General features: G+C 42.0%; 2 protein-coding genes across 3 annotated transcripts in view; one reads left to right on the forward strand and one right to left on the reverse strand.

Annotated features, from left to right (window-relative positions):
• REL (REL proto-oncogene, NF-kB subunit) overlaps positions 1 to 3,258 on the forward strand; it is a 46,362-nt gene extending 43,104 nt beyond the window's left edge. Inside the window, exon 10 of the mRNA XM_030557839.1 lies at positions 298 to 3,258. Coding sequence (XP_030413699.1) covers positions 298 to 1,127 — 830 coding nt within the window. The 3' untranslated portion in view covers positions 1,128 to 3,258. The remainder of the gene's footprint in view (positions 1 to 297) is intronic.
• An 8,489-nt stretch (positions 3,259 to 11,747) lies between these two features.
• PUS10 (pseudouridine synthase 10) overlaps positions 11,748 to 23,551 on the reverse strand; it is a 76,292-nt gene continuing 64,488 nt past the window's right edge. For both annotated transcript variants that reach the window (XM_030557841.1, XM_030557840.1), the window contains 8 exons: positions 21,806 to 21,931; positions 19,548 to 19,604; positions 18,507 to 18,583; positions 18,360 to 18,415; positions 18,124 to 18,241; positions 16,723 to 16,865; positions 15,401 to 15,500; positions 11,748 to 12,035 (listed from right to left, as the gene is read on the reverse strand). In XM_030557841.1, coding sequence (XP_030413701.1) covers positions 11,997 to 12,035; positions 15,401 to 15,500; positions 16,723 to 16,865; positions 18,124 to 18,241; positions 18,360 to 18,415; positions 18,507 to 18,583; positions 19,548 to 19,604; positions 21,806 to 21,931 — 716 coding nt within the window. In that variant the 3' untranslated portion in view covers positions 11,748 to 11,996. The remainder of the gene's footprint in view (positions 12,036 to 15,400; positions 15,501 to 16,722; positions 16,866 to 18,123; positions 18,242 to 18,359; positions 18,416 to 18,506; positions 18,584 to 19,547; positions 19,605 to 21,805; positions 21,932 to 23,551) is intronic.

Below are 23,551 nucleotides of genomic sequence, written 5' to 3' on the forward strand. Positions count from 1 at the left end.
CAAGTAAAGAGAAGGGTGATGTGTACAGCCAGTCTAACTGCAGGTTGGACATTTAGGGTTTGTCCTGCAAGGTGCTAAGCACTGTGGCCTGATCCAGCAAAGCACTTAAGTAGGTGCTTATCTGTAAGCCCATGAATCATCCCACTGATGTCAATAGGATTGCACGTGTGCTTGAAGTTAAGCCTGTGCTTAGTGCTTTTGATGTACGACTTTGGCAGGCTTGACTATTTGAATTGCCTGCCATGTTTTTCATTCTTATAATTTCCATGCGTTAAGAACTGTGTTTCCTTTTCACAGAACCAAATATGTTTTCTCAAACTGCAATTATGCCGCTGCAGAGAACTCCTGTAAGCACCAGTCAAATTCCGTCTTACTATTCCCCACCCACATGCAATTCAAATCCAATCCCACATCAGCCTACGAATGTGCAGGCCGTGGGACCGGTTAAGCATGATGAAGCTCTTTCTTCATGTTGGCAATCCCTGTGCTCCGCTTCATCAGGCAACACAGTTAATACACACCCACAGAACAGTTTTGTGATGGATGCACTTCACCCTAACCCACAGAGCAGCAGTTCGCTCTCAGCTCTTCATGAAAATGTTCTGCACTGGACTGATCAGAAGGAAATAAACTACTATCAAGATTTCACCAGCACGAATGGTATAGGAGCGTCAGCAATGTCACAGCAAGACATGCAGAATGTCTCTGATAGCAGCATCATGCACCAGGCTCACACCATAAACGTCACAGCACCCAGCATTGTTAACATGGAGACTGATGACATGGGATGCATGAGCATGAACGTAGAAAAGGCATCATTTAATCAAGTTTTAAACCCAAACGATCACAGGAGGCAAATCCATCAGGTGCCTTCTATCAGTACATCTCTAGCAGCTTCTTGTAGCTCATCTTTTAGTTCACAGTCCAACGCATTTCATTCAGCCGCTTATGGTTTCCTAGACCCTCAAGTTATGAACGAATCGAGGTCACCCAGCAACCTTATTCAGAATAATCAAAATAGTGCTTCCAATAGCCAGTACTATACAGATGGGACTCAAGGTGAAGAAGAGCTTTTGAGCTCCTTTGAAGTCCATTTCGAGGCTCTATTTCAGGGCTTCAACCCCTGAGTCTCTGTTTTGCTGTCAGTCTGATAATCAGTATCCAAAATTTCTCTAATGGCCAGAGACAGAGAATTTATATGTAGTCGAATATTAATACTCATCGTTATGCTGTGGGAGCCTAACTTTTCCTCTTGGAATGTTTGTCAGTGCAACTTATTATGCACGTTTCAGACTATAATTAGGGCGGCTGATCAAAAGTTGATGCCACATTAAATGTGACATTAGGGAACAGGGTTTGGGAATTTGTACATCAAAATAACCTCATATAATTTTTTTACACTGCTGGAAAGGGGTAGTGAAGGGGGCTGCTAAGTGCTAAAGACCTCCTGCGCTCAGCAGAAGCTCACTCATGGAAACAAGTAACTTCAGAGGGGCTACGTTTATGTAATTTAAGGGAAAGAAGTAGTTGGAAACGAAAACAGTTGTTGCTCCTTAAAAAATTTAATATAAATTTGCTAAATAACAAACCAGACAAATCCAGGAATTGTCCTGCTGGTGCACAGCAGTGGCCCGTTTAGTCCTCTTAATATTTTCTTCTTACCTGATAGCGCTATCTCAACATTTTTTATATACATGTTTTTACTGGAAAACTTAGCTTATGCACTGATTTTTTTTCACATTTATATGTTCACTCTATTTGCTTACAAAGCAAATTTATTCTTAAAAATGGTAATGACTATGTCATTGTTAGATCTATTTAAAAATATTAGAATGTTCCCCGGAGTTCTTAACTAGTGCAGCTATGGTGTGACATGAGTTACTGAACAAAGCAGCAAAACCATTTTGCACTGTTCTCTCAGTATTTTTTTTTTTTTTTTTTACTGTAATGTACTGGATGGTTTATGAATGGTAGCACAGGATTGGTACTGTAATGAATACACTCTTTTGGACTGCATGTGTTTATTTTGAACTACATAAAATATATTGGGTCAGATCCTCTAACATACACTTCCTTTCTGGTGACTTTGGGCCAACCTAAAACAGCTGAAAGTCCCCTTGCATAAAAGAATGCTGGGCGACATAAATTTCTGTAGCACCTACTTCTGGCTCCTGGCATCATAGGGGGAAGGAGAAGGTGTGGCCAAAACATGCTGTGCGCTGGGCATCCAGTGTCATTCCACTCAGTGCTAATTAGGATCTCCATCTGCACCCTGAATCAGGGGCTATGCCCTACCCCCTTAGCTCCATAGGTTCTCAAGCATAACTCAAGCATATGTGAGGATCTAGCCCATCATGTCCATACATGATATTTCTGTATTGTGTGGGGTTTGGGGGTTTTCTTGTTTTTGTTTTTATACCAACAAGTTCTCTAATCAGATTCATTCACTTTTTAAAGCTATTTAAATAGGCTTATCCACTGACAAAGGTATCACTAAACTTTTAAAAGCTTGTATAAGTCTAATTACTGTCTGGCAGTCGGACTCCCAGATGCAGAAATAAATAAATCTGATTCAGAACAATAATTTGAAGGACGTAGGTCAATGGTTTTCAACCTGTGGTCTGTGGACCTGCAAACTAAGTCTAAGGGCTGGTCTTCACTATGGAGAGATCAGCATTGCTGCAGTCGATACAGCAGGGCTTGATTTAGCAGGTCTAGTAACCCAGGCACGCCACCTCTCCGAGAAGAGTAAGGGAAGTCAACCACAGAGCGTCTCCCATCAATGCAGCTCAGTGAAGATCAAAGCTACGTCGACTTCAGCTTTGTTATTCACATAGCTGGAGTAGTTGAAAACCACTGGTGTAGGTGATTATGCACCTCCAGTCATAATGCTCAGTACAGGGCAGGTCTGTGTATGTAGTTCTGCAGATATTTTTAAACTGTATTTATGCAGCTGGAGCTTGGACAGGTGCTTTCTATAAATCTAATATGAAAGGAAATGCAACGGGCTAGTCTTCAGCATTTTTGTAATAGCTTTAAAATAAATGAAAGGGAGCAAGGAATATTTTTTCCATGTGATTTGTAGGTGTAATAACCAAACAGAGCATGACTGAGGAAATATAGAAATCAGAATAAAGCTTGAAATGTCTGTTCAATCAGTTTCTTTAAAGTTCTCAATTAACATTTTAGTAATTTTTTTATTTCAAAAATTCTTGGGTACAATTTGTTTTATTGTGTATAATTAAATATTTTAATTCATCTCTGTGTTTTCCTTTTTGGCTCCAAGATAAGCTGGCTTTGTGTTTATACTTCATCCCTGTAGACAATTCAAGAACATTGGGGGGGGGGGAAAAATCTGATCCTAACAGTTATTCAGCCCCTCCAACACTCCTTGACTTAAATGAGGCTATTCATGTGAGGCCCCAAAAGCTTAAATCAGCTCGAGAGACGCTGCTTTTGTTTTGTTCATATTAGGAAATTTGCTTTTAAGGCATTTTCCACAGCTGTTGAGTATTGTTGGCTAGTGGGAAGCCTAAAGTGACTTGTACACGAAGAGCATCTCTACATAGTTTTTGCATTGATTGCCTAAATTGGTAGAAAAACAAATTTAGTTAAATCAGCACACCTCTCTAGTGGATAGGTAGTTACACTGGTGTAAAGGTGGTTATTGGGATCGCTACAAATATGAATACCTTTACTAAACCTACCAGGTTAGATCCGTGCAAAAACTCTGTGTAGGCCCAAGGCCTACTTTCTGAAAAATGACTAGGGATATTTTGGCAGGGGCTCAGGCTTCTTGATGGTGTCAAAAACATCCAAAAACTAAGTTTCAGAGGGCAGCTGCACAGCTATTGTTTGAAATGTAACGTCCAGGGGACCTTTTCCTTAGAGTAGTGAATACTAGGGGATGATGTTCTCTAGATTTACCACATATCACCCACTCTAGTTATTTTAACATACCTTTTTCTTCTGCATTATGGGAGTTGATCCTGCAAATCCTATTCCCACACTAAGTCCTGTTGAGTTAAATGAAACATCACTCAAGTTTAAGAATGCTCAATACTGGGTTTAATGTCAGTTTTCTTATTGGCTGCCCTACTTCCTATGACCTTTGAGGGACAACAGTGCCATTAGATTCTGAATAGAATAGGAAACTTTTGTTTTTAATGGTTTGCATAGTTCTGATCTGATAAGTTTCTATAACAGACTAAATCCTGCTCCCTTTGTTCACACAAGCCATCACCTTAATTCAGTGACGCTACCTGAAAGAGTAAAGGTGAGTAAGTTTTGCCCTGATGTTGTTTTTCAATTAAAAGTATAATTTATTTTAGTTCCAGTTCTGCAATGTAAATTAGAAACACACACACAGGCTGAAGGAGAGAAGGGTTTATTTTCTTCTAAAACCTGCAGATTTTAACAAAGTTGCAAAACAAATTACATTAGCTTTTCAGAATTTTCTTTATATTTTGTGATCACTTTCACGACACAGCCAATGAACATAATCGGATGGTTACATGTATAGGCACCTTAGCTACCAGCTTAGTTTCATGTGCATTATACCCAGAGGTGAAAGTAAGCTGTACCAGTAAGAAGGTGGCCGCTGGTACGCAGCTGACTGTGTGGGAAGGGGCAGCTGCCCCAGGGCCTGGCAATTTTAAAAGGGCCTAGGGTTCCAGTCGCTGGTGTGGGAGCTCCAGGGTCCAGCAGCAATTTAAAGGGTGTGGGGCTGCTGGCTGCCACTGGCGTGGTAGCAGCAACTGGGAGCCTTGGGCCCTTTAAATTGCTGCCGGAGCCATGGCTGGCGTGGGCTGGGCAGCGCTGAAAGGCTGACTAGGGAAGTCTGGCCCTGGCCTTAGCGCTTCCAGGAGCCCAGAGTCCCCTTCCGCTACCTTGCCCAGGACCCTGGCCACCCTGTGTACTGGTAAGTCTGTTAAGTTACTTTCACCCCTGATTATACCCCAATGCAGATGTATTAGGGAAAGCCTGTCTTGATTTAAGATCTTTGGGAGCTCTGCAGATGCACTGAGGGAGATTAGACCCTGTATTTTAAAATAGCCCTTACAATCTCATCATCCATCTATATTCTAGCTCTCAACTTCCATAGCACAAGATATATTAGAGGAATATTGGAGATAATGGAGACCAGAGTGTTTTTCTGTACTAAGACAGCATTAGCAGATCTCTCTCTCTCTCTCTCTTCCTTGTTAGCTTTGTAACAGACAGGAGGGGCTGTTGTGTGATATCTGCTGTCTATTCCTGCTGATTTTTCCCTATAGATTTTGGAATTTAGAAATCATTTTATCTAGTTCACTTCAATAGGTTCTTTCAAGAAATCAAGACAATTGCACTGGGTTTCTCTTTTGTGAATTCAATTTCTTATGTTTTCCATCATGTTGCTTCCTTTCTTAGCCCTGGTCTACACTACGCATTTATACCAAATTTAGCGTTAAACCGATTTAATGCACCCGTCCACAAAACGAAGCCCTTTATATCGATATAAAGGGCTCTTAAAACCAATTTCTGTACTCCTCCCCAGCAAGGGGCGTAGCGCTGAAATCGGTATTGCCATGTCAGATTATGGTTAGTGTGGCCGCAATTTGACAGTATTGGCCTATGGGAGCTATCCCACAGTGCACCATTGTGACCGCTCTGGACAGCAATCTGGAATCGAATGCACTGGCCAGGTAGACAGGAAAAGCCCTGCAAACTTTTGAATTTAATTTCCTGTTTGCCCAGTGTGGTGAGCTGATGAGCACAGGTGACCACGCAGAGCTCATCAGCACAGGTAACTATGCAGTCTGAGAATCGAAAAAGAGCTCCAGCATGGACTGCACGGGAGGTACTGGATCTGAGCGCTATATGGGGAGAGGATTCCGTGCTAACAGAACTCCGTTCCAAAAGACGAAATGAAAAAACATTAAAAAAATTTCCAAGGCTCTGATAGAGGCCACAGCAGGGACTCAGTACAGTGCCGTGTGAAAGTTAAGGAGCTCAGACAAGCCTACCGGAAAACCAAAGAAGCAAACGGAAGGTCCGGGGCAGGGCCGCAAACCTGCTGCTTCTACACTGAGCTGCATGCAATTTTAGGGGGGGTCCACCACAACTACCCCACCCTTGTCCATGGATTCGAGGTGGGGGTAATCTTAGCCTTGCCTGAGGATTCTGCGGATGGGGAAGATGAAGAGGAGGAGGAGCTTGCAGAGAGCACACAGCACTCCGTTCTCCCCAACAGCCAGGAGCTTTTTCTCAGCCTGACAGAAGTACCCTCCCAGCCTTCCCAAGCTACTATCTCAGACAATGAAGCCATGGAAGGGACCTGTGGTGAGTGTACCTTTTGTAAATATAAAACATGGTTTAAAAGCAAGCGTTTTTTAATGGATTAATTTGCCCTGAGGACTTGGGATGCATTCACGGCCAGTAAAATTACTGGAAAAGTCTGTTAACACGTCTGGGGATGGTGCAGAAATTCTCCAAGGACATCTCCATGAAGCTCTCCTGGAGGTACTCCAAAAGCCTTTGCAGAAGGTTTCTGGGCAGGGCAGCCTTATTCCGTCTTCCATGGTAGGACACTTGACCACACCATGCATGTAGCAAGTAATCTGGTATCACTGCATGACAAAGTCTAGCTGCGTACGGTCCCGGTGTTTGCTGGCATTCAAGCAACATCCGTTCTTTATCTTGCTGTGTTATCCTCAGGAGCGTGATATCTTTCATGGTAACTTGGTTGAAATACGGGAATTTAATTAAGGGGACAGAGATGGTTGGGCTGTTTGCCTGTGGCTGAAAAGAAATCCTTCCCTGCATTTAGCCAAGCGGAAAGGGGCGGGGAGGATTGGCGCTGAGCTTTTTCGTGTTTGGCTACCTGGGATCTTCCCTGCTACCAGCCACGCGGTGGGGGGGAGGTTGACTAGCAGCGATCTTCTATGATACAAACCACGTGGTGGGGGGAGCGGTAAAGCGATCATCCCAGAGAATTGGATGGGGGCGGTTCTGGTGCTGCACGTTAACAGGAAAGAAGCAGCACTCAACGGGCTTTGCTTGCTATTTGGAAAAGGAGGGCACTGGATATATGAAGGCTGCAGAAGCCGAAAGACAATGGCTTACCATGGCCACATGCAAGCCGAATTCTGATGCCCGGACCTGCGTCTGTGAGATCTCTAACACCAAAGCCGCAGGCACTCAATATTAAGATGCAAAATGTGACCTTGTAGTGAGATCACATGTGCTACGAAAGGTGAATAGTGGTGTTCACCGTGAAAGAGTATAACCATTGTTCTGTAAAATGTATCTCTTTAAATACTTCTCTCCCTTTTTTCTCTCCCTCCTGCAGCTGCAAATTTTTCAAGTCTCCCTCCTCCATCCTGAAGGCTATCTCAGATAAGGCGGCAGGAAAAAGAAGACGCGAGACTAAATATTCTCGGAAATCATGGAAGTGACCCGCAATGAAAGAGCTCATCTGAATGAGTGGAAGGACGTGGTATCAAATTACAGGAAAGATGCCAGTGACAGTGAGGACAGGAGGGACCAACGTGAGGAGAGGAGAGACGCTCGAGATGAGAGGTGGTGGCAGGAAGATCTGAGGTGTCGGGATGCAACTCTGGGGCTGCTGTACGATCAAACGGCCATGCTCCAGCATCTGGCGGAGCTTCAGGAACGGCAGCAGGATCACAGAGTGCTGCTGCAGCCCCTGTATAAATCACCCTCCCCTCTCATCATGTTCCTTAGCCTCCTCACCCACCAGAGGACTAAGAACGTGTGGGGGGAGGCTCCATGCACCCACCCATTCCACCCCAGTGGACAGCCCAACCAAAAGGCTGTCATTGTGAAATTTTTTTAGTGGCCTTTTCCTTCCCTCCTATCCTCCTCCCAAACCCTACCTGGGCTACCTTGTCAGTTCTCGCCCTCTTTTTATAATTAATAAAAAAAGAATACGAGATTTTTAAATGAGAGTGATTTTATTTCCTTAGGAAGCAAGAGCTAATCGAAGGGGGATGGTGGGTGGCTTACAGGGAATGAGTCAATCGGGCTCGGGGGTGGGGTCATCAAGGAGAAACAAACACAACAGTCACACTGTACCCTCGCCTGTGATGAAACTGGTTTTCAAAGCTTCTTTGACGCGCACCGCTTCCTGGTGTGCTCTTCTAATCGCCCTGGTGTCTGGCTGCGTGTAATCAGCGGCCAGCTGATTTGCCTCAGCCTCCCACCCCGCCATAAAGGTATCCCTCTTACTCTCACAGAGATTGTGGAGCACACAGCAAGTAGCAATAACAATGGGGACATTGGTTTGGCTGAGGTCTGAGTGAGTCAGTAATGTACGCCAGCGCGCCTTTAAACGGCCAAATGCACATTCTACCACCATTCTGCACTTGCTCAGCTTGTAGTTGAACAGCTCCTGACTACTGTCCAGGCTGCCTGTGTATGGCTTCATGAGCCATGGCATCAAGGGGTAGGCTGGGTCCCCCAGGATAACTACAGGCATTTCAACATGCCCAACTGTTAATTTCTGGTCTGGGGAGTAATTCCTTTGCTGCAGCCGTTTAAACAGATTAGTGTTCCTGAAGATGCGAGCGTCATGAATCCTTCCCGGCCATCCCATGTGGATGTTGGTGAAACGTCCCTTGTGATCCACCACTGCTTGCAGCACCATGGAAAAGTACCCCTTTCAGTTTATGTACTGGGTGCTCTGGTGCGAAGAAAGGGATATGGGTTCCATCTATCGCCCCACCACAATTAGTGGATGGCTTTGCTGCAATGGGATTCCCTATGGCCTGCACATTTCCCAGAGTCACAACCTTTCGTAGCAGCAGCTTAATGACTGGGGGCTGCTGTGATGCAAGTAGCCAAAGCACAGTAGATTTGCCTACTCCAAATTGATTCCCAACTGACCGGTAGCTGTCTGGCGTTGCAAGCTTCCAGAGGGCTATCGCCACTCACTTCTCAAATGTGAGGGCTGCTCTCATCTTGGTATTCTGGCGTTTCAGGGCAGGGGAAAGCAAGTCACAAAGTTCCATGAAAGTGCCCTTACGCATGCAAAAGTTTCGCAGCCACTGGGAATCGTCCCACTCCTGCAACACTATGCAGTCCCACCAGTCTGTGCTTGTCTCCTAGGCCCAAAATCGGCATTCCATCGCCCCATTACCAGCATGATCTCCAAAGTGCAGGGGCCCATGGTTTGAGAGAATTCTGTGTCCATGTCCTCATCACTCTTGTCGTCGCTCTGCCATAGCTGCTGCCTCCTCGACAAGTTTTGCAGGTCCTGGTTCAGCACTGACTGCACGAGAATGCGTGAGGTGTTTACAACGTCCATGATTGCTGTCTTGAGCTGAGCAGGGTCCATGCTTGCCATGCTATGGCATCTGCACAGTTCACCCAGGGAAAAAGGCACGAAACAGTTGTCTGCTACTTGCATGGAGGCAGGGGTAAGGCTGTACCCAGAACCACCCACGACAATGTTTTTTGCCCCATCAAGCACTGGGATCAACCCAGAATTCCAATGGGCAGGGGAGACTGCGGGAACTATGGGATAGCTACCCACAGTGCAATGCTACAGAAATCGACACTAGCCTCGGTACATGAATGCACACCACCAAATTAATGTGCTTACTGTGGCCACGTGCAATCGACTTTATACAATCTGTTTTAAAAAAACAGTTTCTGTAAAATCGGAATAATCCCCTAGTTTAGACATACCCTTAGTGTTAGATAATCATCTGTGTGGACAGTTAGTTACAAAGTCAACTATTGCTGGAAGTGTTTGCTCATAGTTACTTTTATATTAGAAACAAAACTTGTAGTCTAAATTATGCTGCTCTGATTCTAGAAAGAAACAGGAATGTATTTTTGAACTCCTGCATCCATGTTTACATGTTGGAGATAGTGGAGCAGAGGAACTAATTTAAGGTGTCTTAAATGAGCACTGACAACCAATCATGGGCAAAGAGGAAGAATTACTATGAATATTCCAGAAAAGCTCCTCAGACCTCTCTTGACAATAGAACTATGCCAACTTGCAGACTCTTGAGGCCTGGCCCTACACTGGAAGCTGACATGCTGTGCCACGCTGAAATCTTTAAGGGTAACTTTCCTGACCCTAACAGTGGATATAGTCCACCCAACTGTTCATCCCACCACCACCACCACATAAATAGCAGTATGTCTTGCAGAATACCTGACATATTTCTGAAACACTAAGAAAAAACATCTAATAATCCCCTCAATTTCTTCCTGACTATGTATTATTCATCTCTTTTTTGTGCTTCATAGGCACAGAAACAGCTCTATGATGCAGTCACTCAGTCTTGATTTTATCAAACAGCAAGACGTGTTTTAAGGAATTCCTCTTAATTTCTGATTTGGGTTACAACTGTGAGGCCATTTCACACTCGCATATTAAAGTGGGGGCTCAATTTATACACAAGTTTTCATATGCTTCTATATACTTCAGCTACAGTGACAAAACTGGGCCTTGTGATTCACCACTGGCAGTGCAGACATAAAATGTTTTTGCTAACATAAAAATGCCAGAAAACCAGATATACGACAGCCTCACCATTCCTACTACTGGTAGAGGTATACGGGTAGTGAATTAGCTGTCTTGCTGTAGATTGGGCCCTTTGTCTACTTCATGCTAAAATTCTATCATGACTTAGAACTTTTTATCTGTCTTGCACTTTTTGTACAAGAAGTGGGATGTGGTGTAAACCTGCAACTCTTTATCCTGCCACGCAAAATGTAGCACAAACATATGGCCACTTTTACAGCTCTTTCACAGAGGAACTTGGACCTGCCAGTATTATGCCTAAGAAGTAGCTCACTAAAATAAAATTAATCAATGACCAGAGTAAGCATAGCCTAGGGATGATAAAAAATCCATTGAAACACTTTTTCTGATGGAAACTTGTTTTCAACTAGATCAATTTAAAAAAAATAAATTAGCTACTTTCTGTTGGAATTTTAAACTTTTGTCAAGAAAACCCCCAACATGTTTGTTTGTCAGCCAAAACCTCAAATATTTCTTTTCAGTAATGCCACTATGGTACATCAAAGAGTTCTGGTTCAGGCACCTCTCGTCCCCACTCTCCTTCATGTGCTGGATTCCCCAGCTAGACTACATCTCTCATGCTGCACAGGGGGGCTCAGGAAGAGGGGAGATATGGAACATGTAGGCTGGTCAGGGACCCGGGCCTACAGAAGATAATAGGAGTATTAGGTACCTCCTGAATTTCTGGGTGTAAAGTTTTCAGCCGCCCCCTACAATAATCAAAATCTAACCAGCACTTGTACATATATGGGGAAAATATTGTAGGACAGATTCTGCTGCCCCTACTCATGCTGAGCAGTACCTCACTCCGGGAGTAGTCCCATTGATTTCAGAATTCCAGATTAACAATATATAATTGATTTATGGTCTGATCCTGACAATCCTCATTTACATGAATAGTCGTTGGCGTACTTAGAATCAGGCTTTTAGACTGCTGCTCTGGGAAGTGGTACAAATATCTAGATAAGAAGATTATGCTTATGGTATCTGATACAAACATGCATCTACATTTTTTTTCTGGTTGGGAACAAAATTAGATGATGTATGGTATGTGTGGTTTGAGGGAGGGGAACTTCTCTTTTCAATCAGAGGGTTTCAAACAGTATTCAGGAATGCATATTTGGTATATCTTGCAAAGATCAGGGTTTGACCATCTCTCTAAATAATTTTTTTTTTAAAGAAACCATTTACTGCTGTTAATACAGCTGCCTGTCAGAGACCCCTTTACATGGGACAGTAATTTATTTACAATAAGGCTGCAAATTAATTGAACAAACATCAACTGATCCTGAGTTTTTAAGCCAATTAAAAAACCTGACAGATCAACATGATCCAAATGTTCAACAGAAATATTTTGCAGGGGATAAACAAGTTATCATACGGTGCACAGTTCAATTTGTTGTCAGCTCCTGATAAGAGAGTCAAGTCACTCTTCCTCTTCCCAGCTTGAAAGACTCTAATCGTTCAGGGTTGGAGGCCAATCAACATCAACAGACTAAAAGAGAAGGGGGGTGGGGGTGGAAAGCAAAATCACTAGATCAGGAGAGCTGGTGTTTTAGAAGAGACTTGCCACTAGTGCTTTCTGCATATTAACAAAAGAATAACTTTCATACAAAGGGGAACAAATTATTAAACAGACATTGCAAAACAGCATAGCACAAGAGAAAGTTGGAGTGAGCTAGGACACAGTGGCATGGGGTATCTGCATTTCTCTGGTGGCCCATACATTTCTGCGCAGTGTAAGATTGCATTTTGAAAAAGCCAAAAAGCTTTTAACCTTTTCAGTTTACACTAGGCTTTTCCAAGTGTGACCTAATGCAGTGATGTTGGTCTGAGGCTGCAGCCAGCCAGCTCTAAATAGTATTTCAGGCTGATTAGGGTGAGTTAAATGTGATTAATAACTATTGTTATTGCTGATCAATACAGCAGAAACATTCAGGTATTATGGGACTGAGGATGGCGTTTGGAACTGCGGGCAGAGTTTGAGTAAGGTCTGATCACTCCCCAAATTTGACTCCTCACCATGTATAGTTCATTCAAAAATAATTAAGATGGCTGATTTTATGTAGGTCAGATGATTAAGTCATCATTACTTCTGGTCAAAATGCACAAATCATATTTGACACATACTTTATTAGCAGCAAGTCTTACAATTAATGAAATCTGGATTATCTTTCTCCCCTGGCCTCACAGAGGCCCCAGGGCCAATTCCCTTTGGGTGTAAATTTGTTGCCAGCTTATTCCTGAGGCAGCACTGAAGCATCAGGCATTTGTCAAGTAGGGGTCACAATGATGGCACATTAAACACACTGGCTTCAAGACTGCCTAAATTAATCATACCTACTCCATAAAAAGATTAGGTTCTTGGGCTAGGCTAAAATCCATTATTAGTAAAATGACTAATTATTTTCAAGTCCCCAGACATCATTCATAGTTGTGTGCAATAATTGCACTGACAGCGTGAGAGCAATGCTTATCAACTGCAGTCTAGCAGTAGTTGCTCATGTTCAGCAGCTGTCTTTGTAGGCTCCTTCTCCTCACCCCTTCCCCTTTACAGGGATACAGTTAGCAAAGATAAAATCCTGATGCTGGCTGTTTCACGTTAAAAAAAAAAAAGATTAAACTGCAGCCATTTGTTTAAATATTAAACCCAAGCCTACGCTGTTCTCTGCAGTTAAAAATATGATGAAAGCAGAATCACCACAGCATCAATAATTTTTTACAATTATATTTCACCAATTCCATTAGAAATTCCAGAAACTAAATAATTTATTTTAGTCCATCATTTTCTTAAGTAAATCACTATATTTTAAAATATATGTAGTCAGATGACAATACTGATTATGACAGTAGAATTAAACATTTCTAGCACGTGTGCAGTTCCTCAAATGTAGATGGGTGAAATCCTGGCCATGCTGCAGGCCAAACTCCTACCGATTTCAATGACGCCAGGAATTCATTTATTATTTAAAGGATTTCTAATTGGGATTCCAAACAGACGACTCTGTGTGTTTATTCTGTGATAGAGGCTTAAGTTATCTGATCCTAAATTCTTAAGTCATTCTCTATTTCTTTTCTTTTTTACTATGAAATTAGTGATTATGCCTGTTTTTTAATACTTGCAAAATCTTCCCTTCATCCTAAGATCTGGTAGAGCTAGGGCGACCAGATAGCAAGTGTGAAAAATCGGGATGAGGGTGGGGGGTAATAGGAGCGTATAGAAGAAAAAGCCCCAAATATTCGGACTTGTCGCTATAAAATCGAAACATCTGGTCACCCTAGGTACAGCCCAGGCTTCCTCCCATACTCTGCCCTACCAATGTGTCTAACTCCTGATTTGCAGGGACCATCTTTTGGTACAAGAAAAATTTAATCTTCATGCCCATTTGCTGTCTGGGTAATGAGACTGTAATATGGATAGGTATCAATTAGAAACCAAGCTGAGGCTACCAGCAAGTAGTCAGCTGTTATCCAGCATTGCATTTGAATCAGTGGCACTGATACGAAAGGTTACATTGCTCTTACTTCTGATCCAGTCCCACTTCTCAGAAGTTCTGTTAAAGGGAGAGGGTATGGTATGCATAATATGCAGAGCAAAACTCCCTATTGCTAAACTACACTCCACCATGCACTGCTGGACATTATAAAGCCAGAGTTTAAATAAGCACGATATATCCAGGAGACCCTTCCTCGGGTAAGCAGATTCCTGCTCCCATAATGAGCCCCGAAGACGTCAGTGAAGGACGTCTATGACATCATCGGATTATATGGCTCAATTATGAGTTTAAAATTTTAACGATTATTTTGTATTAACATCATATTTGGCATTAATGGTAGTAAGGATTGTTAATTAGGCCAAAGCAAGAAAGTTTATGCATACAGTTTACAGGCTTGTCTACACAAGGCATAATTCTAGAATAACTATCCTGATCAACTCCATACGTGGATGCTCTTATTTTGGAATAAAACTGTCTTATTCCAAAGGAACGTAATGCATTTTGCAATAGTTAATCTGCTTAAAATTCATACTGTACCTTATTCTGGATTATTTTTCACGTGTAGACAAACCCTTATAAATGCAACTGCTTTGCTGACATCAAGATAGGATATATTACAGCGGTGGCCAAACTTACTGACCCTCCAAGCTGCATATGACAATCTTCAGAAGTTTGAGAGCCAGGGTGCGCCTGCTGGGGCTCTGGGCTTCCCCCATTCCCTGCAGGACTGTCTCGGGGCTTCAGCACCCAGAGAGGTGCCTTCCAGGGCTCGGGCTGAAGCCCCATTCCTGCTGAAATCCTGAGCCCCAGCAGGCTGAATCTCCAAGACCTTCTTCTTTGCTGGGCAGAAGCCAGAAGCAATGTGGGGGGACAGGATGTGGGATCCTGTTCCCCCGCCCCCGATTTTTGCCAAGTGTTGCTGGCCCCACTTGGTCACATGGTGCTGCTATGCCCCTCCTTGCATAGCAGCTGCTGGAGCCAGCAAGCTGGGAGCTGTGGCTGGCTGTGAGGAGAGGCAGAGGCCTCTCCCTGCAGCTCCGAGCTGTTTGCTACTGTCTCTCCACACAGAGCCAACACTTGGAAGCTGCAGAGAGGGGCCACTGAGGGTAAGGGGGGGCATGATTCAAGCTGTTGGGGGGGCCAACCTTTACATTGTGCCCTCAGACTCTCAGCAGGCATCACTCACTATGATACAGGGCAGAGCCCTAAGCTCTCCCTTCCACTAGTCTGGTAGGTGGAGAATGGGGATGCATGGGGGGGGGAGGGGGAACACAACTCTGTGAGCCACACTTGAACTATAAAAGAGCCACATGTGGCTCGCGAGCCACAGTTTGGCCACCCAGATATATTATGAACAGTTTACCTCTACATCCAGCTCCAGAATGTCAGCAGTTCTCTTCAGTAGGAAGCCAATATTGGGTTTTGTTCTTCCAAAATCTCCATGTACAAACTCTTTAATGTAACTAGATCTCGCTTAAGGAAAAGTGAGTGTGGGCCCTGAGTGATTGGAGCTGATTAATGAAGAAAGGTGAAAAGGATATGGCGAAAAACACAAAGCAGAAATACCAAAATCTATTTGTTTCTGATTACAATCCATGCTTTTGTTTGTTTTAAAGTGGGTAGTGACATTTTACTAAATTCTAAACCTGTTACAGTAAGTAGCAACCACTGATACTATATACCAATATTCAGTCATTAGAATGGTTTAATTTAAAAAATGTTATATAACTATTTCTCAGATAATAAATGAGTGAATCATACTGCTAACTGTTCTTAATCAGACTCTTAGAATCTAAGTATTAGGCAAATATTAAAACAAAACTAAATACATTTAACCCAGGATCTAACAAACTTAGAAATATAAATTAATTACATATCTTGAACCTCCCTCACGCCCTCCACTGCATCTAGAGAATGAAACACATTTCTCCTGATTCAATGGAAGCTGGAATAGGACTCTTGGTAGGTTTATTCACGCAGTTTTGGAGGCCCATATAAGAACCAGAACCAAGAGGATGGATTAAAAAGTGTTTTTCAGGCAAAACTGAGAATTTCTTAACACATCCACTCAGAACACACAGCAAGTGTATACTGCTACTAGCCAAATCAATCTGAAAAGTACTATTGACCATGTCTGATACTTAACTTCAATACTGAGATGTTTTACTTAAAAAAACAAAACAAAAAACAAAACAAAACAAAAAAACTGAGTGCTTATACTACAGATGCAGAGCCAAATGCTGCCCTCCAAACACCACTGAAGACTTCAGTGGAAATACAGGCAAAAAAACACAGCAATTGGCACAGATCTTTATCCCAATCTAGAATATGCCAAAGGCTTGCAACACTCCATTTTTAAATTACAGATAAATAAAGGGCCTGAAATCTGTGTATATCTATATATTTGTTGCTCTCCTGTACCTTGAAAATAATTAGGGGCTTCTTTTGTTACTAAGCAAAACAATATATACCAATTGCATTTCTGAGCTTGTAACTTGTATATGTTTCAGCTCAAAGCAAACTTGAGAAAAAAAGCTTAAAACCCAATGTATGAACTGTTGAAAAATCAGGGGCTTATAATGCAAACAGACTACACTAGCACTTGCAAAAGAAAACACTGCCTGTATGACCATGGTAACAATGCACTGGTTCTAAAATTTATCAGGCAGTAGGTCCAAAGGATACGTCCCTGCCTGAGTTTTCAGATGCAGGCGAAAGTGATGGTCATCTATGTACTCAGATTTCATGGTGTGAATGACACGAGATCTTACAGCTAAAGGCCTTCTATGAAGAACCCGCAGAGGTGTTTTTTGATCAATCTTTAATTCCTTTTGGAGAATTTAAAACAAAGAACTGTCCAACACAGAGCACACACAAAATTAACACATATATAGCTTTTTCTTTTCATATAAGACTACTTTTTAATAATATACTCTGGTAGTTGAAGGATCTTCTGAGAAGTGTTTCTTCTTTAAGTCTTCCTCTGAGTATATCAAAGAAAAAAGGGTGCAACTATGTTTTAAAGTCTTATTGGGAAGGCCTCATGCGGATACAAGCTAGTGGAACCACAAATGCAGAGGCATAACCACCTTGAAATCTCCAGTCTCTTGCTGGAATAACTCCAGGATTTACAAACTCAATGAGTGCCTCAGGGCACTCTAAACAAAATTAAAGGCTTTTGTCTAAACTGCATCCAACTCTCTACAAATAAGAATTAGAAAGCAGAGCTGAGACGACCAAAGATTTCATCACATTTCTTTAAAGAGCTTTTCTCTACAAAAAGAGGCATGATTTGGGAAGCATCTTTTTCTAGTGTGATAAAAAAATTGTTGAGCACCAATTGTCCTTATGCATTTTACTACTTCAAGCCAAAACACACACAACTTTTGGAGTAAAGACTAAGTAACAGTAGTCTCTACTTGAGAATGCTCTTGCTATCAGACTCTTAGGCCAATGTTCCAACACTACAAAACCTGAACATAGAAATGGGCAGTCTACCAGCCAGCATATCTCAACACAACGTGTCTCACTGACTGACACTTGGGACAATCTATATTCCACCACTGCGGTCTCTTCACTTCAAATACTTGTGTCAGACCTTTGGTTTCCATGATTTTGCACAGCCATCTGAATGTGGATTTATTTGCTGTGACTGTCCCCAAAGTGACTTTGACTGGGGCTGGACAGAACAAGAAGCTAAAGCTGCTAGTTCTGGTTTAACCTGCTTCTCTGTTTTGCTCATCTACCCTTAGCAATGTTGAGATGGCATGAAGGGTCCCTGGGGAGAGAGACCTCCAGAAGCACTTTGTGCTGTCTGATAATTGGCACAACATCTGCCTCCGATAGGCTAATAACTGGTCATCCTGGGTGAAGGAGAAGTACAGCAAAAGTGACTGTGTAGTAGGAAAGATTAGACTTAAACAGCATAAGAGGAATGGCAAATGGGAGCGTGGATACAAGCAGCCCTAGAATAAAAGGGTGCAAGGAACCCGTGATCAATGAAACACAGTGAGAGAGAAAAAGAGAGAAACATGTACTACCTACCAAGAGGAAGGTGCTCTATAAAAGCAAGAAAAATACAGATACCTTCATATCATCTAGAAGAGCAATATCTTCCTTCTGTATTGCTTTGTCTGTCCATATTAAGGCACTGTAGGTCTTTGTCTTTTCCTCCTCACCTTCTTTCATATGTCCAATTGCCTCTCTAAACAAAAGAAATGAATTACGCATAAGCATAACTACACAGCTGTATAAATGAAGATGTTTGCAGAATTCCCAAAGCATCGTTCTGAAATCCCTTGCCAGAGACAGTAAATACTGACCTGGTGACAAGCTGTAAATCTTGAACTTTTATTTTGTTTGAAGAGTTATTAATTTTCTGTGATGTCAGAAAAGGAATTAGTTAGCAAAGCTGCCCTGTTACAAAAGTACATGTGCTTTATGATTTTCATGAAGTGCAAATGATTTACCTGCTGAAGTTCCTTCATTTCCATGGCAGTAAAATGTATTCTATGAGGATTCACAAGCTCAATTGCAAAGGGCCTTCCTGGCAACATGCATAGAGTCATAAAACATAAAAACATGTTGTTCTAAATTAATGTTTGGATTTATGCATTAAGGTCGGAAGGTGTGAAAAATGTGTCTACTCTTATGCACACACATATGGGGTTTGAGGTTTTCAGAGACATGGCCATCAAATGGAAGGAAAGAAAAAAAAGACGTTTTTTGGCTACTAAACCTAAGTATTATCAGTAAGTGCCAATTACTGCTTCCCAGAAGACATCTTGTACAAGTCTGTGCTAATTAAAAAATAAAATAAGAAAAAAGTTAATTAGCTTATTTTCTGTCACCTACAGCAATGCCCAGGTGCAAGATGACATTAAATCCAGCTCCCTCAACTAAACATCTGTTGAAATGGCTGCACTTTCTGTGCTCTGGGCCAGCGCTGATCCCAGGATATGCAATGCCTGGAATTACATCACAAATTAGCCAGTGTCTGGTACACCTCATTATTGATTTTTATTCTTTTTGCTACAGTTGTTTCAGTGTAGCTGAGAGCTATTGGAAGTATCAGCATAGCTGATTAAAGGAGCTACATCCAGAAAGTGAAATGATCATCTTGAAAGAGCAACAGGCATTTTTCTAACTAAAAGATGCAAAACAGAATTACATAACAGAAAACAATATATTTATTAATGTGACATAAATGGATTAAAATTAGGAAATGCAAGATAGAATATTTATAACAAGCTATGGATTTCTAAATGTTTGTATTTGTTCAGTCAAGATGATTATGGTGAGGTCTATTTTCTCACAGAGTTCTTTTTATGAAATAATGTCTGTCTGTGTCTCTAAATAAATATGTCAGTACAATTACTGAGAGAATGCTTCAAAGTAGGATTTTGTCACAAGCTAGCTTTCCATTTACAAAGAACAAAACATGTCTGAGTAGCTCCGAGACACCATTTTGTTCAGTTTATGCCTTTAATGAAGGGACATTCCAACCTTACCGCTGCCGAGCGTTCTCACATCCACATCTTCTCTTCCCGAGGATGAAAAATTAAAACCTTTAAAAACAAATATGAACAGAAAATGAGAGATTTTACCTTTACGTTTTTTAATCAATCTGAAGCTTTCTCAGCTTGTTTGTCGAAAAAGAAGAAAAACTGTTTAAACTGATTTTAAAATGTAGTCTGCACTCTATTTTAACAGAACTGGAGACAGTCACTGTCTCATTCCTCAGACACTTCCTAGTTCCTCTGCCTGAGTGAGGGACATTACAACCTTGAGAAAGTTTGGAAGAGCAATTTAATCCTAAAAGGAATCCCACTTGCTGCTAATTCCTACTCCTTTTCTTACCCAGATGGAGTTAAATACCTCAAGGTTGTGATTAAACTCAATCTGAGACTCCAGCCTTTTGTTTTCCCCTCACGCTGTGACTGTTATCCTGAACACACTCATGAGTTCCCAAGATTTCAGCGAGATTCCTTATCTCTGAAGCTATTTGTCTGTTAGCCATACACTTGGCCAGAAGTGGAAGAGAACTTCAGGTGTCACCTGCAAAAATAGACTTATTTTTTCTCTTTCAAGATATGGTAACGATTAGATTGGTACTTAATGTCCTACCTCTGACCCCTTCCCCAGTTAACCTGCCCCAGGAGCAGTCATACCTCCATCCCTCCAAGGAAGAACATGGAAAAAATTCACACTCTGGATGTGACAGTAGCTTTGTGGAGCTGTCTCAGGAGAACTCTAGAGGCCACACAAACTGGACATCTCTCTTCATTGTGCATGGGGTTTCCTCAGCTTCCACTGCCAGGTGAGTGAGGGACAGAAGCAGTGAAGTCTACTCAGTCATCTCCATCAACCACTGGGGTACTAACTAGTTCTATCAGGTCACTAACCACATCAGCAGCAGAAATGGGAAGGTGATCCCTTGCTTGAGTTCTGCAAGCTACCAGTTAGAACAGACCTTCATACCTTTTCTCATCATTAACGTACAAACTGGTGTGGATAGCAGCTGTGGGAGTTCTGCATGCCAAAATCAGGTGCCTCTCAGTACCTTCTCTAATAGTATGCTGTGATTACTACTTTGGGATTTTCCCAGTGTCCAGTCTTATATACACAACTGCAGGGGGAAAGGAATTTTGCTAATTTTGAATTAAATTTGTCCTTGTAGCTAATGGTCACTATTGCTGAGTCTGGGGGCCACGAAATGGACAATAAGCACCCCAGCCCTACAGATAAATTCCTATTTAATTGATTAGTGTTTAGACAGTTGATCTCTATGCATAGCAGAAAGGCAGTGTAATAAGACCAAGAGAAAAGGGTCAAGGTGGGTATTCTGGAACACTTGAGATAGAAGCAATTAATAAACAAGGCTTTCCAGCTGGGAGTATGAGGATCCACAGCTCTAGAACCTGCTGCGTGCACACTATCTCCCAACAGCTCTGGCAGAGCATCAGTCAACAGGTTGTGAGCCTTGCAGGCCCAAGCACCACAGGATGTGCTGCAAACAGAGGGCCTAACTGGCAGTGCTTCCAGGGTCCCTGATGGTCCAGGTGCAATAGTTAAGCCTGGAGGAGACACCAAGAATCTGTCTGTGCAACTAGGTGGATCCCCAGCAAGCTGCTACGACAGACCCCGCTCCTTCCTCTTCCTCTGATTCCTGGCTTCTGACTCCTGGCTGCACCCTTGGCTCCAGCTCAACCCGCAAGATCTGACTCCACACACTAGGCTTGACCGCTCACGCCCCAACCATGCCTGGGATTTAATCCCCACTCACCACTGAATGAGTACATTCACACTTCACTTTCACACTGCAATAGTCAAAGGATAAGATTATAAACCAATATGTTATTAATCTTTTTAGCATTTCTTAATTGTTAAATAGTGTCTTCTGTAATGAGCATTCATTTATAAATTGTTAAGAAAGAGGTGTAGGAGTTACAACAGGCTACCATACATGCTGGACCTACTGGCACTATAGGCTCAGCTGCAGAACTATTTGAAAAGGGTAATACTATACAAAATAAAGGAAGCATTCAATTATTTAATGATCAGGCATAACATAGGCTATGGAAGGACCAGCCCTGGCTTGCAGGGACAGCTGAGAAGGATGTGAGAGTAGTTCTCTCTCCATGTGCATTCAATTTGCCTGTCTATTGAGGCTGATAACCAATGGGCCAGTTGTGGGAGTTGTTTTCAGGATATGTAAGAAAAATTAACCCAAGTACTATGAATTAGATATACAATACTGAACACTCACTATCTGCTTTAAACGCTGTCATTAGGTGCTCTGAAATCAGCTCTTCCACTGAAGACTCCAGCTTTCGCTCTCCATCTATAATCCAGGGAGTTTGTGGTAAATTCCTTGAATATTTATTGTACCTTCCTGTCAATAGAACAAGTATGTTACAATTAATTCATCCAACACAGTGGTTCTCAACCCCTGTGGCCGGTGGGCCACTTGCGGCCCAATCAGCACACAGCTGCGGCCCATGTGACATCCTCAGTGTCATACAGGCAGTATATATAGTGTGTGGATGTGGCCCACATAACACACAGAGTGCGGTATATGCAGCCCATAATGGTAAATAGGATGAGAACCACTGAGCTCACATAATGGACCGATGCTTTAAGTTCTAGTGTTTCACAGCACATTTTACCTAGTCTTACAGGGATGTTGGAAAGATAAATTCTCATGTTTGTTAATTATAATTTACATACTATCGGGAGAACACAACAGGAAGGCTCAGGAGGAAATTAAGAATGTTGTATTCAGTGCAGGGTTTGGATGATATATGTTAAATAAAGTGGTGTCTCTGAAAGAGAGGGGGTAAAAGGAAATATCAAATAACTTCTCATTCACTGAATGAGGCAGGGGCACTGTGTCAACAATAATATATAATTATGAAATTAAAGGTTGTATGATAATACACCTGCTCCAGGGGGCCAAATTAAGGCTCCACAGCAATCTTAATTCTGGAATTTTTGAGTACTTGACTTTGTCACCTTATTGTTCTTTTTAACATAGTTTGTTGGATGCAAGTAGTGTATGTATTCCTGCATCATATCACATTTCTCTTTCTTTTTCTTTAAATGAAATTAAATGCAAAAACCAAAGCTAATACATTGTTACGGCTAATATTTTACATCTTACGGATAGGAAATTCAAATGTAGGGATTCTCCAGCAACTGTAACTCAGCAATATTGCACACCCATATTAAATCATTAAAATTAACACCATGTACTAAATACTACATAGGCACAAAGGATCTCCAATTGCAGTTGCGATGGAGATCCCAATTTTGAATTTCTGATTTCTGTGTATAAATAAAAGAGATAGGAAAACACTAAATCAGAACGGTTCTCTCCATTCTGATAGCTGATATGTGCCAGAGAGATCACAGTTAGAGCTGGTTAGAACATCATTTAATTAAAGCCAAAATGTTTCAGGGACGGGTTCGGTCACAGAGACTGTCACTTGACGTGCTGGAATTACCTCTGCACCCGTTTTCCACTGCCAGCTTGGGACTTCAGAACCCTGCCTTGTCGAGCCAGACATGCTAGTCTGCTGCAACACAGACCCAGGTCTGGTCCACGCCCCCAAAGCTGCCAACTTTAACCAAAAACAGCTCAGCAAGTCACCTATCTTCAGCATCCAGACACCCAGCTCCCAAAGGGATCCAAATCCCAAATAAATCCATTTTACTCTGTATAAAACTTATACAGGGTAAACTCATAAATTGTCCGCCCTCTAGAACACTGATAGAGAGATATGCACCGCTGTTTGCTCCCCCAGGTATTAATCACTTACTCTGGATTTACTAATAAACAAAAATGATTTTATTAAGTATAAAAAGTAGGATTCATGTGGTTTCAAGTAAAACAGACAGAACAAAGTAAGTTACCGAGCAAAATAAAACAAAACATGCTAGTTTAAGCCTAATACCTTTAAGAAACTGAATACATATAAATCTCACCCTCAGAGATGTTCCAATAAGCTTCTCT

Source organism: Gopherus evgoodei, chromosome 3 (genome assembly GCF_007399415.2).
Source record: "Gopherus evgoodei ecotype Sinaloan lineage chromosome 3, rGopEvg1_v1.p, whole genome shotgun sequence".
Classification (NCBI taxonomy): Eukaryota; Metazoa; Chordata; order Testudines; family Testudinidae; genus Gopherus; species Gopherus evgoodei.